Source organism: Hevea brasiliensis, unplaced genomic scaffold, assembly GCF_030052815.1.
Source record: "Hevea brasiliensis isolate MT/VB/25A 57/8 unplaced genomic scaffold, ASM3005281v1 Scaf479, whole genome shotgun sequence".
In the NCBI taxonomy this organism is placed as follows: Eukaryota; Viridiplantae; Streptophyta; class Magnoliopsida; order Malpighiales; family Euphorbiaceae; genus Hevea; species Hevea brasiliensis.
The window spans coordinates 19,275-36,049 of NW_026615005.1; the positions used below are offsets into that span (position 1 = coordinate 19,275).

Sequence of the window (16,775 nt, forward strand, 5' to 3'; positions counted from 1 at the left end):
TCAAAACTCAAAAATCTTAAGATTCGGTTTGCTTTTCTTTGATTTTGATTTGGTTCGATTTGGTTAAATTCAATTTGATTCGATTACTTTGATTTCCTATATATATTAATAATTTCGATTCGGTTCGGTTTTTTTTATGAAAATAACCGAACCGATTAACCGAAATTATCAAAATTATAAATCGAACTGAACCGATTGAATTTTAAAACCAAATCGATTGAATCGAATTGAATCGGTTCGGTTTGATTTTTCAGTTTAAACCGAAAACTGCTCTTCCCTAACCATGCCTAATTTTATTAAACCTTCTTTCATCCTATCCAAATAAAGCTTTAGGCTTTGTTTGAATGGTGGTGAAAGAGGAATAAATAAAAGGTAAGAGGGTTTAAATGATGAATTGATGGTGAGTAAGGATAAATAAGGATATATATATATATATATATATATATATATATATATATAGTTAAAGACAATCATATATTACATTAAAATCCTTGAGGCCTAGTACATGAAGAATCAAAGAAGGTCCAAACCCCTTAAAAATACAACCAAAGTCTAAAAGAAAAGGAATCTTACACATAGCTACCAATCCAAAAAAAGAAACCAGCGCACTAGCTAAGAATCCTAGATCGACCCAATAATCAAACTACTAGCAACAAGAGATGCATGCTGCAAGGGACTGCTCAAAACCATCATCGGCGATCAAATTCCGTTAAGCCAAATCAAATGACACACAACACAGCAAAAATAACTACTACTTTCCCAAACAAACACCCCAAAAGTTGAGTCAAGTTGTAGAGGTCCCCAAGACAACAACATTGCAGAACCTTAGCCACATAAAGCTGAAAATAACAGAGTTTGGCTAGATCCATCACCCACAAAACACAAGAACTCAGGCCAATCAAAGTAAGCAAGCCATATGACATCGCAAAATTCGGTTAAGGACGGTACTGGTGGGTGTCTTTGGTGTCCCAATCGAGCCTTTTATGATATCTGCCTCATTTGGAGCCCAATGAGTTGCCCATCAAAAGCCTCTCATCCCTATTTTGTAATGGAGTTCAACAATAATTATAGCCTTCCCATGAACCTGCAACCATTATATCTAATGCAAGTGTGGAAAAAAAAAAAACTTAAAAGCAAAAAAAACAGATTTTAACATAGACTCCCTCTCAATTGAAGTGCAGATCCATTGAAAATCAAGAACAAAATCCTATTTACAACCCACCTTGAGGTAGGCGAGAGCAATCCACAACTGGGCGGACGATGGAGGAGCCACCCTTGTTCGAAAGGGGCAAACGCAACCAATACTAGGAAGGAAGGAAAGAATAACTAAGCATTACAAAAGAGGAAGATTCTTTATCTTCCTTTACTCCTCAAATCTTTTATATTATTTAAAATTATTCAAATTTACTATTCTTTCATGGTATCTTCGTAAACGTAAAGATTATACATTATCTATTTTTATTTCTTTGTTAATTTACTTCTTCTCAAAAAAAATAAAAAATATATATATATATTTTCATATCTTTCAATTACTTATCTTTCTCTCACTCATCCAGACAGAATCCTAGATTTCAATAGAAGATAAGGATGCTCCTATAAACTCATCTAGAATCCAATAAAAGAGGGAAAACTTACAGCTAAATCAGCTTATCACTTGCTTAAAGCTGACGCTGATTTACATTATGTGCTGGTCAATCATCTTCGGTTGCCCCTCAATCTGCGTGGAAGAGTATTTATAGGGCACCTGTCTAACCAAAAATTCAACAATTCATGTGGAAGGACTCAAGAAATTCTATGGCAACAAATTTGCTAACCGGGTTCAAGCCCAAAGTCGGCCCAACCCAGTCCGCTATGAGCCCAGTTGCACAGCTCGCGGCAGCACTTGGCAGGTGGCAACAAAGAAAAAAGGCACAACCCGAGGAGGCAAGAGCGAGACGGGCAACCAAACCATTGATTGAACGAGGGAAAAGGGTAAAAAGAAGCAGCCATGTCGGAGCCGAGACGCTTGAGAGGTCACAAAGCCACCGCAACTTGCTGTACCGCCTCACGTCTCCGTCCTGGCATCGTTGCCACCGCCGGCGAGGTACTTTTATTTGTGCCTCACTTGCCTCTTGTCCTGCCCTGAAAGTTTAATTTTGATTTCCCAGTTTTAGAATTGGTTATTTTGAGTTTTGGGGAGTTATGACTATGAATATGAGTAAATTTTGACTCTTTCGATCTTTTTGGTTCTTAATTTCCTTTTCTTCTCTTTCTTGCGAGAATTAGGATGGTTGCGTTTGCTGGTTTGATATGCGATGCAAAGAAGCACAACTTGTTTTGGAGGTTGGCCAGGAACCTATTTCTTCATTGTGTTTCATGCCAGGTGAGCTCTCATTCGTTTGGTTAACTTGCATTTGTATAAATATGAATGACATAAATGCAATCTGTTTAGATAGTATATATGGGTATAGCCACTGGTGGTTGCATACCTGCCCCACAGTGCCATCGGTTAGGCTGGAGTTTGAGCACTTGCTTCCTTTTCCGTTTCTACAAATCAAAAAAGAAAAGGAATTTGCATATTTTGAAGAATCTTTTAGTTGCGTGTATGAAGTCCTAGAAGTAGAAGGCTATAATTTAGAAAAAAAGGGCTATAGGGGGTGTTTGGTTACAGTTCAAACTTGAATGGGAATATTTCTATAAGTGTTGTCTACCTTGACAATTTATTCTTGGTGCATTTTGAAAAGTGAATTTTTGTCTCCTTCCTTCTTTGTCAAATGATTATTGAATTTTTCAGGAAATGAAGACATTATTTACATTTCATCAGGAAGCGAAGTCAAGTGTTTTGATGTGAATATGGTAACCATTAAGCGATACGTTGTTAAACCATTGGCTTGATATGATTCCTTATCTTTAAATATTGAATGTTAAGCTCTTGCAATTGCAAGTTATTTTAAAAGCTCCATTGTTCTATTTTAATTTCACTGCAAAAATGAAATAGTACAAGTTATAGTAAATCACAAATTTGACTGTTTATTCCTCTTTTCCTTTTTTTTTTTCCTTTTTTTCTTGTTCCTTTCACTGTAGCATTTTATTTATTTATTTTTTTTGCAATATCAGTAATTGCAATCTTGGTGATTATATTTCATGCATTTTGTATTCGAAGGCTACTTCACAGAGGCTGTTGCAAAGTTACAATTACAATAAGGAGGAAATAAATCAGGTGACTATTATTGTCATATAATATCAGCTCTTTAAGTTATGCTTACTTTTACCATTTTGGCCAGATTTGACTTTATCTCATTTGATTAGTGTTTTTTGTGCATATTACCCATTTTTACCAAGTTGTTGCATTCAAGAGTATTAGGATTTTTTTTTTTTTTTTTTTGGTTCTACAAGAGTATTAGATTGTTATCGTTCTTGTTTGAATGGTGCAGTTGTCTCTCTCTCTCTCTCTCTCTCTCTCTCTCTCTCTCTCTGTGGTTACTAATTCTCTAAGCCAAAAAATAACTTTCTCCTTCCAGTTACCTTAAAAGTATTTGAAATTTAATCATGAGATTTTATAGATTTTAGACATGTAGTCAACCTTTTTTAACAAGTGAAAAGCTTCATATTTCTGCAGGTTGCTTGCAACTCAAAGTCAACATTTCTTGCTTCTGCAGATGATAGTGGTGATGTCAAGGTACGATATGTTTCTCAATTCATTACTCCTGATTTTCTATTGTGGAACAAGCCTGTGCTAGACATGTTTGTGCTCTGTTTTTCTTTGTAAAAACTAGATTGAACTGATGTAAAATTGCAAAATGAAGGTGGTGCGTGTGGGATTCTTTTCAAAAGCAGCAGAAAGTGCATCAGCATGTGTGATGTTGGGTTCCTGTAGATTCACAAACAAAGACAGAATGTCCGTTCTCCTAAATCATGGGATATTTCAATTAGAAATAACCTTTGGAGAAATGAACTTTATGAGATGCAAGATTGAAGAGTAAGGATGATTCCAGGAATACTTGCCCTTTTTACCTACAACCTAGCAGTTAGGATGATGCACCCTCTTCTTCTCCTTTTCTAAACAAATAATAGGTTGTCAGACTCCTAGGGGAAAAAATCCGTTAAAATGGTTTATCACATTCATGCCAACTTCTTAAATGAAGTGTCCCTACTCCATTAGGATGAGTTTTAACATGTAATTTGAACTAGGGTGTGGAAGTGTGGAAGTGTTTGGGAGATATGGGAGTGGCATGGTTAACTAAATTATTTAATAAAATTCTAAACTCAAAGAAAATGTCAGATGAATGAAGGAGAAGTATCTTAGTACCTATTTTTAAAAAAAAGAGACATGAAATGTCTAGTTGCTCAAACTATAGGGGAATTAAACTCATGAGCCATACTATGAAGTTGTGGGAGAGAGTTCTGGAGCATCGACTGCTTCATGATACTTTTATCTCTCTCAATCAATTTAGTTTTATGCCCGGTCATTCAACTATGGAAGCGATTTTTCTCATTAGAAGCTTGATGGAGAAATATAGAGATGTGAAGAAAGATCTGCACATGGTTTTTATTGATTTGCAGAAAGCTTATGATAGTGTTCCAAGAGATGTCTTATGGAATGTGTTAGAACAAAAGAGGGTATCTATTAGGTACATACAAGTGTTGAAAGATATGTATGAAGGAGCAACTACTATTGTGCGCACGGTGGGAGGGGACACAAGAGATTTTCCGATCTCAATTGGATTACATCAAGGATCAGCCATAAGCCCTTACCTTTTTACATTTGTTTTAGATGAATTGACAAAACATATACAAGAGAGTATTCCTTGGTGCATGATGTTTGCGGATGATATTGTTCTGATAGATGAGACACGAGAAGGAGTCAATAGAAAGCTAGAGCTTTGGAGAAGTGCTCTAGAGTCAAAGGGTTTTAAGTTAAGTAGAACGAAGACAGAATACATGCATTGCAAGTTCAGTGAAGGCCAAACTGGTAATAGGGAAGGAGTTAGTTTAAATGGAGTTGTACTGTCCCAAAGTAATCACTTTAAATATCTAGGCTCAGTCCTTCAAGTAGATGGGGGATGTGAGGTAGATGTTAGTCATAGGATTAAAGCCGGATGGTTGAAGTGGAGAAGTGTCACGGGAGTTTTATGTGATCGCAAGATTCTCAATAAGTTGAAAGAAAAATTTTACCGTATAGCCATACGATCGGCTATGTTATATGGTAGTGAGTGTTGGGCACTGAAAGAGTCATATGTGTCTAAAATAAGAGTTGCGGAGATAAGAATGTTAAGGTGAATGAGTGGTCATACTAGACTAAATAAAATCCGTAATGAGAGTATTAGAGAAAAGGTAGGAGTGATGCCAATTGAAGATAAGTTGAGAGAAGGGAGATTGAGGTGGTTTAGTCATGTGAAGCGTAGAAATACGGAGGTTCCAGTTAGACAAGTAGAGCACATTAGGTTAGAGGATAGAAAGAAAAAAAGGGATAGACCTAAATTGACTTGTACAACATGACCTAGAAGCATTACACATTTCTGAGGATTTAACCCAAAATCGTTTAGAGTGGAGAAAGCGAATCCATATAGCCGACCCCAAATTTTTGGGATAAAGGCTTATTTGAGTTGAGTTGGGTTGAGTATGGCAAAATGGCTTGCTTGATTTTCATCATTACTTGGGAAAGTGGGAATTGTGATCATGCTATGACCATTTTTTTGATACATCTTTCCATAAAATCAGGATGCATTTAAGATTTGAAGAGATATTTTGTTTTTGCATAGGTTAACTGCCATATTTTGGGTAAATTTTGTAGCAGAGAAATATAAGAATATCATATTACAAATACTCCAAATGAAGGAAAGCAGTAACTTTTCATTTCTTTATCCTGTCCCTTCAGATCTGCGAACTTTTGGAGCTTTTTCTATGCCTTATATATGTGCCTCTTTCTTCGTTAGTTTTTTCATCTCTCTCTCTCTCTCTCTCTAGAGCAGTCATCTAATAATTTTTTTTTCTCCTGCTTCTGATTAGTTTGCATTTTGGAAGATTAACAGCTGGTAATGTAATATTCGTGGCAGATTATTGACATACATCAGCATTGCCTTTATAAAACACTGAGAGCTGGTCATACAAGCGTATCCTTATTATTTGACACTAAGTTTTGAATTGACTTTAAATGTATGCATGAGTATGAAGTGCGTGCTTGGTTTCTCAAAAGCTTTAAGCTATGTCTTATTTCCATAGTGTGCCAAAGCTTCTGGCTAATTCCCTGTTAAATTCTGCAACCTTTAGTGACACTTAACCGTGCTTTAGATTTGTAGCAGTGTTCAGTTCATTCCTTGGAGACCTTGGGGAGGTATTTCTTTGAGCTCTTATTTCTTTTGGTTTGAAGATCTCCATCCCTCTCCCCACCCTCTTTATTCTAAGATGCATATACTGCATGTGTTCTTGCTCACATCCATAAGCACAACCATGCATATGTTCACATATAGCATCAGTGATCAGAGTAATGAAGTGATTTGACGGCTATTAATTTGGGGTACTTTAGCATGTAGAATATTACACTAAACATTCATCTACTTGAACAGTGATTTTCGTGCTTCATTTCTTCAACATAACACCTATAGAAATATGTAACAAGTTAACTGACCTGCCAAATTGGTCTGTTATATGATGGAGTCAAAGACCAACCAGTGAAGGAAAATAGACTGGGAGAAGAGGTGGTATTCCCAAGGACAAGCTATTTCAAATTTCTGGAGAATTTAGAGTAGGTGCCCATTTTTTGTTAAGACCATACAAAGTATGAACCTCTAGTCTATTGGCCTGGTGTGTGATGGAAGTGCATGAGAATGATGCTACTACATGGAATTTTGAATCCTTTATTAGCTTTGTTAATGGTGATTATTCTTGCTTCTATTAGAAGCTTTCTTGTTCCAGGGTTTATTGACCACTAGTACAACTTTGGCAGTGATTACTGGAGGACTCGACTCAAAGCTTGTCATGTGGGACTTTTCCAAAGGGCGCCCAATCAAAATTGTAGATTTTGGTGTGTATATCTCTTGTTCTGTTTATCTGTATCTTATCTGTTTAGTGTTTATCTCACACATGTTGAACAGTGACCAGTATAAATGTTGTTGCCCTTCCTGTAGGTGGCACTTAAGTGCATATTGATCTATTCACCTGCTAGATATGATTGTTATCTCTTCTTCACTGCAGGTGTGCCTGAAATGAAGGGAAGCAGCATGGCACAGTGTTTCAATCCTGCGTTTGTTCATGCAATAGCAGTTCCAGATGCTGATATGTTAGACAAGTCAGGCAATGTATGCATTGTTGGTAGGGGTGATGGGGCCCTTGATGTGATCAACATTGAATCAGAGCTTGCTGCTACTAGGTCAAAATGTACCACCAAAGCTCACAAAGGATCTCAATCAACGTCTAAAGGCAGTATTACAACTCCAGGCACAGAAGGAAAGAGGTTGCATTTGGATTACACTTTGGGTGGCCATGTTGCTGCTGTGTCCTGTGTGGCATTCTCACTGTTTGGAGAGAGGGGGAAGTTTATAATTACAGGTGGAAATGACAAGTCAGTGAAGGTATGGGAATGCTCCAGATATCTTGATGTTGGGCAAAGTGTTAGCAATGACAATATTCTGCATCATAACATCAATTTGAGCAAAAAGGTGAGTTTTTAATAGTCTCTTCTCTGTGAAATCTTGGTTTTTACCTTTTTTATTTTTTAATTTACTTGTTCTAACGTTTTCATCTAATATCCTTTTTGGCAGGTAAATTGGCTATGTACCACTCCGACTGAATCAGAAAATCTTGTTGTCTGTGATACTACCAAAGTAGTAAAGGTCTATTCTGTTTCATAGATTAGAATTTCAAAATAATCAATTCCCATTAAGCCGGGAGGGCCATTTCTGGTGCAGAAGATCATTTCCTGTACGCCCTTGTGTTGCGTCCCTTCTGAAGAGGGGGCTTGTTTCTCCAGAGGCAACTTTCATAGTATCACTTACTAAGGTAAAGAGGTTCCCATTTCGGGGCACACCAGTGCGCACCCAATGAGCGCTTGGAGTTTTAAACTAATACAAGTTAGGATTAATTGGTATCTATTACGTATCATCTCACTGGTTGGATAGTTTTATTTGCTGCAATACCTTTCTTGAATGTAAAACCTCTCATGTTGATCATGACATGACATGAGAAAGAGGGGGTATGCACGGTTTTTTAGATTCTCGAACTGAATCGAAGAATTATATTGATTGGAATTACATTGAACTATTGATTTGGTTTTGGTTTGATTTTTCACTAAAAACTGAGTAGGAATTGTACTGCATTGATTACTGATTTGGAGCTAAATTGAAAAACAGATTATATATATATGTACACTTTTAATGAATTATGTACAATTGAATATTATGTTTTTCATTTTTATATTTTCTATATAATTTTAATTATGAACAATTCAACATAAGTAACTTTTTAATCATTAAATATATAATTAAAATTATATAATTAAAAAATAAGTAAAATTTATATTATATATTATATGATACTAGCAATTAAAATTTTATTTGTGTATGACTTTTCATGATAACAATTTTCATAAAATTATTTAAGAAATCGAAGCCCACAGAAGTATTAAAAATTCAAATTGGATTCAAAATATCGAACTTTGAATTAGAGTCTTATTAAAATTTTAGTTCGGTTCGATTTTGTTTTGTATGGAAGCTCTTACTTCATTTTAGCATGAAGATATAAACTTTAACACACAACTCATGGGCTAAAAGTTGGCAGTAAGCTTCTTTCTAGTTGGGCTGTTTTATTTGTGTTTCAATTTTCCATGATTGATGAATTGCTATTTGGGTAAGGAGAATTGAAAAATTGCATTCATGGCCAAACATACTTTCCCATGCCTAGCACCTGAAATTTTAAATTTCAACAAGAGTCTCTATTCGTTAATCTTATAATGTAAAGAATCCTGCCAGGTATAGTGACTCGTTATAATTATAGTGTTTTAGTGAGTCATTTTTTCATTACATAATTTTTATATATTTCATTTATTTTCCAAAGCTCTGTGCCTGAGCTCATCTAATTATAATTTCCTGGATGACTAGGTTCTCTACCTGGTCTAGCAATTCCCCATCTTATCTGAAAGAAGTCGGTAATGCACCGCGCAGATGTAACAAACGGATGATATATTTTTTTTTCCCTTTCTTTTCTAAAATGTAGTTTTGCTATGTGCAGACTTAGTCTGATTAGAGTTGCAAAATGGTATAGCTACTAAATTATAGTCCTGTAAAACAAATGGAACCCACAGGGTGCATGGATCGCTATACAGCAGGACAGCAACAGGAAAAAAATATTTCAGAATTTCCCAAAATAAGTAACCCTATTTCACTCTCTGGTGGCTGCACCTAACCACAAAGAGTTGCTCTGACAAGCTCATCCGAATATGATTATTGCTGGCAATCTGAGGCATGGGCGACCCTGGATTATTTGGGTCATACAGTTTTGAGTTTTGGGTTCATTTTGCCAGCTCCAGCCCTCAGACCCTAGACCCATATGCCGATATGCGTATATATGGATTTCTGAAGAGAGGACTTGATTTCAAAGATTGTCAGTTGAAGATGTGGCCCGCCCAACCGAAGCCTTCCTTCAACTTCCCGCAAAAATTTCAAATCTTTTTCCGTAGACAGTTACATCGCAGAAAGAAAAAAAAATGACATTGCTTCTCATCTCTCTCTGCAAAACAGACGACACCAACACCCCAACGTCCTTACCCCACCAACCACCAGTCTCACCTCTCTTTCACCATTACAAAAATGCCAGCAACACCTTCTCTAAGATACCAAAATACCCTAGCTTTGTTTAGAGTCATATAAAAAACAAGGCCAAGGCCAAGACAGGGGAAGATTGAGAGTTGGGAGATATCCCTTGAAAGGATTTTGGGTTCCTGAGGACAGGTGTAACTGATCAGCAAGATGATGGATTCTGGGGTTCCAGTATGCCACACCTGCGGTGAACAGGTGGGGCAAAATGCAAATGGTGAGCTTTTTGTGGCTTGCCATGAGTGTAACTTTCCCATGTGCAAGTCTTGTTTCGAGCACGAGATCAAGGAAGGTCGGAAAGTTTGCTTGCGGTGTGGCTCCCCCTATAATGGTACAACTTATCTTGCACTTTTTCTTTTGCTAAGATTCAGATTTTTGCATTTTTAGTCTCTAGTTTAATTATGGTTTTCCCCCATTCTTTTTTTCCCGGCTAGCTCTCTGTGTTATCTAATTGTTAGAGTTGCAATTTTAAGTCATTATATATATATATATAGGGTTGGATTGACACATTCTCATATTCATATTGCAAAAAATGAAAATTTTATAATTGAACAATTGATCTAAATCAAGTTTCACAAGATAATACTGTTCTTGATTCATTAGTGTTCAGTGGAATCTCAAACACATAGTGAACATCATAACTGCACCTTTCACTTGTCAATTTTCTTTGGATACCCTGATGTATATACTGTTTTGTATTGGATGTGACAGAGAAGGAAATTCCGGCCTTTTTTCCTTGAACATTTCAATCATTTTCTTTTTTATTGGGGAATTGAATCACGGCCAATAAGCTGCAATAAGTTAATCTTGGAAAGAATTTAAAAATCTTGGATCTTGATTGATCAGTGTCTTCCTATCAGATGTTTATTCTGTTTCAATCTTGTGATCCTCCATAATATATCATGCTGATTTCATGACTGATATTTCCAGAGAACTTGCTGGATGATGGTGAAGCAAAGGCACCGGGTAATCAATCCACAATGGCATCTCACCTCAACAATTCTCAGGTACGATTATTGAAAACAAAATTCTGTTGCATAATCAACTTTGGGATGAACATAAATAAGTTCTAAAAAATATGATGAAATTCTTTCCATTTTTGTCCTGACATATTAATCGAACATTCTACCTGTTTGGGTATGAAGTTCTGAATATTGGGAATCAAAGTATCAAACAGTTGTATCTAACGCTACTTGGCTTGCACAGGATGTAGGTATTCATGCAAGACATATCAGTAGTGTGTCTACAGTGGATAGTGGTAAGTGATACTGATTTTCTTTTAAATATTGTTTATTGCTTATTTCAGCCCTTAGAAACTTGTCGTTGATCATCTCCTCTGCTGTTTTCATGAAGAATTGAATGATGAATCGGGGAATCCAATTTGGAAAAATCGAGTGGAGAGTTGGAAAGATAAAAAGAACAAGAAGAAAAAAAATGCTCCTAAGCCTGAAAAGGAGCCAGCTGAAATTCCAACTGAGCAGCAGATGGAGGAGAAACTGTAAGTACAAAGAAAAGCCAAATCCAAATCATCATATTTCAAATTCCGACCAAACACAACCTTAGATGATTTGATAGAGTGTATAGAAAGAAACACAGTGAATATTTTTAACCAATATCAAGAGGATTATTCAAGGACAAATTTCACTTTAATCTTGTTGAAAGTATTGTCAGTCACTTTCTCAATGGCTGAACGTTGATGTTTTGTTGGACATTTAACTAGATTAATGTGTAAATCAAAAGTGATGAACTCATTACCAAAGCATTGAAGACTTGATGATTCTCGATGCGTCAAATTTTTACTAGATCGATTCTGATATCCCAACAACATCATCTAAGAAAAGCAAAAGGGGGAAAAATCACTTTCCTGCATGTTTTAGATATATATGCTCATTTAATTTTGAATTTCTTTCATTTTGTCACCACACGTGGAGATTTTTTAGGAGAGTTGTACACACAGAGCAGTTATTAGTCCATTGAATTTCCATAGAAAATTTGAACAGCTCCATATATTTGTGAATCTTGATGGGTTCAAATGTCTTTATTTGATGATTCAATTTCACTTGCCATGTCCTTTTATGAACGATGATGTTACATATATAAGGATGTCTTGTTTAGGTCTGCGGATGCTGCGGAGCCACTTTCAATTGTCTTTCCACTTCCACGGAACAAACTCACACCATACCGAACTGTGATAATTATGCGGTTGATCATTCTTGGGCTTTTCTTCCATTACAGAATAACAAATCCTGTAGATAGTGCTTTTGGTCTTTGGATTACTTCTGTCATATGTGAGATTTGGTTTGCATTTTCCTGGGTGTTGGATCAGTTCCCAAAGTGGTGTCCTGTCAATAGGGAAACATACATTGACAGGCTCTCTGCAAGGTACACATTGCAAAACTTTCAACATTCTACTTGAAAAATTTAAAGTTGGAGAATATATTTTATCCAAGCTCACTACGATATCAGAAATCACTAGTTTTAGTATATTCCTTATGATATGTGAAAGCCCCATTCTTTTGTGGGGGTAATGGAAGATATTTTTGCCAAACCTGGTTTACAGACATTGGCAGACAACTTTTGGCTCTAATAAAATAAAAGCTTTTGACCTTTATCCAACATTTTCCTTTCTAAAGAAGTAGGCTGAGTTTCCTAGACATTATAGCGTAAAAGAGAATGTGAAATAATGAGATATTTTATGCATGAATGGTACAAATCACTATGGAAGAGTTACAAATGACCCAAATATAAAGAATACGACCACATACATATTTGTAATAGTAATTTTATGGTTTCACGCTATGTTGTGCTAGGTATGAAAGGGAGGGTGAGCCTAATCAACTTGCTGCGGTGGACTTCTTTGTGAGTACAGTTGATCCATTGAAAGAACCTCCATTAATCACTGCCAATACAGTTCTTTCCATTCTTGCTTTGGACTACCCCATGGATAAAGTCTCCTGCTATGTATCTGATGATGGTGCTTCCATGCTTACATTTGAATCCTTAGTAGAGACAGCTGACTTTGCGAGGAAGTGGGTTCCATTCTGTAAAAAATTCTCAATTGAACCAAGGGCTCCTGAGTTTTACTTCTCACAGAAGATTGATTACTTGAAAGATAAGGTGCAGCCTTCTTTTGTGAAGGAACGTAGAGCAATGAAAGTGAGCACCTAAGACTTGTGCCATTTTGATGTAGGGATTAAATTTTGTATTATAAAGTAGAGGCCATTTCATCAATGCTTTTATTTGGTTTCAGAGAGATTATGAAGAATACAAAGTTCGAATTAATGCCTTAGTAGCAAAGGCTCAGAAAATGCCTGAGGAAGGGTGGACTATGCAGGATGGAACACCTTGGCCTGGAAATAACCCACGTGATCACCCTGGCATGATTCAGGTTAATTTTTATGCAGTATTATGTATTACTAAACCTTTTGACTCGTTAAAAAGAGTATCTTTACATTGCATCAATTAATCAATTAGGCTATTTTAACCTTTAAAAGGCATAAGATGCACATGGCATCTTTAATATCTCTTGCTTCTACAAGGAGCTAGGACGAGCTGAAAAAAAAAGCATGGCATGATTATTTCTTTCCTTTTCTGGGGATTGATTTCATTAGATAACTTTATTATTCATTAGCCAACTGCCCATAAATGATAAAATATATTTATAAAAAAATGCCTGAGAGAGCACTAAATATTTTATGAAGACTCAATTTACTCATAAGGCATTTTATAGGTCTTCCTTGGAAACACTGGAGCTTGTGATGTGGAGGGAAATGAACTTCCCCGACTGGTTTATGTCTCCAGAGAGAAGAGACCTGGCTACCAGCACCACAAAAAGGCCGGTGCTGAAAATGCATTGGTGAGTGTAGATAGTTTAAGATCAGCAGTGTGTCCAAAAGAATTAAATGGTGTATTAATACAAGAATGAATGCTTAATATAGGTAAGAGTGTCAGCAGTTCTCACAAATGCTCCTTACATCCTCAATCTCGATTGTGACCACTATGTTAACAATAGCAAGGCAGTTAGAGAGGCAATGTGCATCCTCATGGACCCACAAGTTGGTCGAGATGTATGCTTCGTGCAGTTCCCTCAGAGATTTGATGGCATAGATAAGAGTGATCGATATGCCAACAGAAATGTGGTTTTCTTTGATGTAAGATTAAGCCAGTTTAATCTCTCCTTTAATTTCAATACTTGGTCATGCAACATAGAGAGATTTATATTTCTGAAGCTCAAACATTTCATGTTTACATTAACTTGAACAAAGTAGTTCAGAATATGGATGATAAAGTATAGTCTTCATATCATGTGAACATGTTTGTTTTCAGGAACTTCTTCTAGATCCTAGATGACACAATACTGGATGTTGATACTTATTTGGATTCTACTCATATCAAAGTTCAGATAGATGCAATACTTCCCAAATTGAACTTGTCGATAAAAATTTGGATTTTACAGGTCTAAAAGTTTAGAAATGCAAAAAAGGAGTTAGGCAACACTTTATAAACGTAAAACTATAAATATAATCCAAATTATCTTGGTCCATGTATACATGAATGGATTATAGCATTTTTTAGTTTTTAAATTTCTTCCTATTCTTTTTCAGGTTAACATGAAAGGACTTGATGGCATTCAAGGACCAGTATATGTGGGAACAGGTTGTGTTTTCAATAGGCAAGCACTTTATGGCTATGGGCCTCCTTCTATGCCTAGCTTACCCAAGAGTTCCCCATCCTCGTCATGCTTCTCTTGTTGCTGCCTTTCTAAGAAGAAGCCTGCAAAAGATCCGGCTGAGGTTTATCGAGATGCAAAACGAGAGGACCTGAATGCTGCCATCTTCAATCTTACAGAGATTGGCAGTAAGTTTTATTTTTCATAAGACATTTGTATTTAGATGATAATAGAGTTTTTCAAGACGGTTTAAACTTCTGCAGATTATGATGAGTATGAGAGATCAATGCTGATCTCCCAGATGAGCTTCGAGAAAACTTTTGGCTTATCATCTGTCTTCATCGAGTCTACACTAATGCCAAATGGAGGAGTACCTGAATCTGTTAACCCTTCGATACTCATCAAAGAAGCAATACATGTTATTAGCTGCGGCTATGAAGAGAAGACTGAATGGGGAAAAGAGGTGAAAATTCCAATACAATATTTTAGTTTTATTCTTGAAATTCTACTACACAATGAGGAAATGGGTAATTTATTGAAGATATCAAACTCTGTATGTGTCTACTCAGATTGGTTGGATATATGGGTCAATTACTGAGGATATCTTAACTGGCTTTAAGATGCACTGCCGAGGATGGAGATCAATTTACTGCATGCCTTTAAGGCCATGCTTCAAAGGGTCTGCACCCATAAATCTGTCTGATCGTCTGCACCAGGTTCTTCGGTGGGCCCTTGGGTCTGTGGAAATTTTCTTGAGCAGACACTGTCCCCTCTGGTATGGGTTTGGAGGAGGCCGTCTTAAATGGCTTCAAAGGCTAGCATACATTAACACCATCGTTTATCCTTTTACATCTCTCCCTCTCATTGCCTATTGTACACTCCCTGCAATTTGTCTTCTCACAGGAAAATTCATCATACCAACGGTATTTTCTATGGCTTTCTTTTCTTCATTTTTCAATTCAGATCATAGTTATGCGTGACATCACTAGATAGAACTTAGTTAATAATTTTCTGCTTATGATAAAATATCTGTCTTACAAATCTCATCAGCCAAAATAATTTTCAGAAATTATTTGTTTAAAGCGCTAACTTGGGATCACATATCTTATTACTGATCTAGCTCTCAAACCTGGCAAGCATGCTCTTTCTTGGCCTCTTCATCTCCATTATTGTAACAGCTGTGCTTGAGCTACGATGGAGTGGTGTTAGCATCGAAGATTTGTGGCGTAATGAGCAGTTCTGGGTGATTGGAGGTGTTTCAGCCCATCTTTTTGCCGTGTTCCAAGGGTTATTGAAAATGTTGGCTGGCATTGATACCAACTTCACTGTCACTGCAAAAGCAGCAGATGATACAGAATTTGGAGAACTCTACATGGTCAAGTGGACAACACTTTTGATCCCTCCAACAACCCTTATCATTCTCAATATGGTTGGTGTTGTTGCTGGATTCTCAGATGCACTCAACAAAGGATATGAAGCATGGGGACCTCTCTTTGGCAAGGTGTTTTTTGCCTTCTGGGTGATTCTCCATCTCTATCCATTCCTCAAAGGTCTCATGGGCCGCCAAAACAGAACACCAACCATTGTTGTTCTCTGGTCAGTGCTTTTGGCCTCTGTCTTCTCACTCGTTTGGGTTAAGATTAATCCATTCGTTAGCAATGTAGATAGCTCAGCCATTGCTCAAACCTGCATTTCCATAGATTGCTGAGTTTCCATCAAGAAATTTGCTGGCTTTAGACCATTGGGAGCTGGGATATGATTGTGAATATGCGGTCAGTTCTCTACTGAACCGCACTGCAATATAATTTTCTAGCAAGTTTTGAACGGTTTGTATTCATTTTTTTTTGGCTTTTGTCATGAGGTTTAAGTAACAAGTGAGCAATATTAAATGGAAAAAAAAATACACATGTAGAGATGAGTTACTTTTCAAGAATTTAGAAAAACAAAACAGAAGAATGAATTGACATTCTCATGTTTTATGTACTATCAATTTGGATAGTGTACTCTTATTAGTTAATATTGTGAATTATCTAGTATACTCTGAATCAACTTCCTCAAGCTTGTTATACAGAAAGTTTATTCAGCGTGTTAAACTTGACTTCTGTTAAAAAAAGAAAGTAGTTTATTCTGCTTCTGTCACAATGTAATGGGTTCCACATCATACTAAGTCTAACCTCAATAATTAGTTCCTTCCTTTTGGTTAACATATCACTTTCTTAGTATTACTTTCTGACAAGGACCAAGGGGCCATAATTGTTTTAAGGACAATAAAAGATGTAGCTAGCCGCTAGATACCGCTTCTTTGGTCTCCAACGGTC

At 36.5% G+C, this 16,775-nt stretch overlaps 2 protein-coding genes and 1 long non-coding RNA gene across 3 annotated transcripts; 2 read left to right on the forward strand and 1 right to left on the reverse strand.

Moving 5' to 3' along the window:
- Positions 1-455: 455 nt before the first annotated feature.
- Positions 456-1,367, reverse strand: LOC110649684 (uncharacterized). The gene is made up of 2 exons (XR_002493814.2): positions 1,223-1,367; positions 456-1,084 (listed from the first exon to the last, which is right to left on the reverse strand). It is a non-coding gene; the product is annotated as an uncharacterized LOC110649684 (long non-coding RNA).
- Positions 1,368-1,566: 199 nt separating this feature from the next.
- LOC131177435 (uncharacterized) lies at positions 1,567-8,177 on the forward strand. Its single transcript, XM_058142394.1, has 10 exons — positions 1,567-2,083; positions 2,266-2,362; positions 2,774-2,853; positions 3,155-3,199; positions 3,599-3,658; positions 6,036-6,092; positions 6,271-6,313; positions 6,926-7,003; positions 7,174-7,637; positions 7,740-8,177. Exons 1-10 carry the CDS (start codon positions 1,988-1,990, stop codon positions 7,827-7,829), a joined length of 1,110 nt encoding a protein of 369 aa, XP_057998377.1. The 5' UTR covers positions 1,567-1,987; the 3' UTR covers positions 7,830-8,177.
- A 1,402-nt stretch (positions 8,178-9,579) lies between these two features.
- Positions 9,580-16,506, forward strand: LOC131177433 (cellulose synthase A catalytic subunit 8 [UDP-forming]-like). The gene is made up of 13 exons (XM_058142393.1): positions 9,580-10,119; positions 10,719-10,795; positions 10,995-11,046; positions 11,142-11,286; positions 11,904-12,170; positions 12,599-12,944; positions 13,039-13,176; positions 13,519-13,644; positions 13,727-13,939; positions 14,393-14,645; positions 14,721-14,920; positions 15,027-15,380; positions 15,578-16,506. The coding sequence occupies exons 1-13, from the start codon at positions 9,942-9,944 to the stop codon at positions 16,163-16,165; spliced, it is 2,937 nt and encodes a 978-aa protein (XP_057998376.1). The 5' UTR covers positions 9,580-9,941; the 3' UTR covers positions 16,166-16,506.
- The last annotated feature ends 269 nt before the right edge of the window (positions 16,507-16,775 follow it).

Excerpts from the sequence above, each read along its gene's own strand:
- LOC131177433 (XM_058142393.1), top strand. The coding sequence starts at position 9,942 with ATGATGGATTCTGGGGTTCCAGTATGCCACACCTGCGGTGAACAGGTG. Across the intron at positions 11,047-11,141 it reads TGTGTCTACAGTGGATAGTG|AATTGAATGATGAATCGGGG; the intron begins GTAAGTGATACT and ends GTTTTCATGAAG. Across the intron at positions 13,177-13,518 it reads ATCACCCTGGCATGATTCAG|GTCTTCCTTGGAAACACTGG; the intron begins GTTAATTTTTAT and ends GGCATTTTATAG.
- LOC131177435 (XM_058142394.1), top strand. The coding sequence starts at position 1,988 with ATGTCGGAGCCGAGACGCTTGAGAGGTCACAAAGCCACCGCAACTTGC. Across the intron at positions 2,084-2,265 it reads TCGTTGCCACCGCCGGCGAG|GATGGTTGCGTTTGCTGGTT; the intron begins GTACTTTTATTT and ends TGCGAGAATTAG. Across the intron at positions 3,659-6,035 it reads ATGATAGTGGTGATGTCAAG|ATTATTGACATACATCAGCA; the intron begins GTACGATATGTT and ends TATTCGTGGCAG.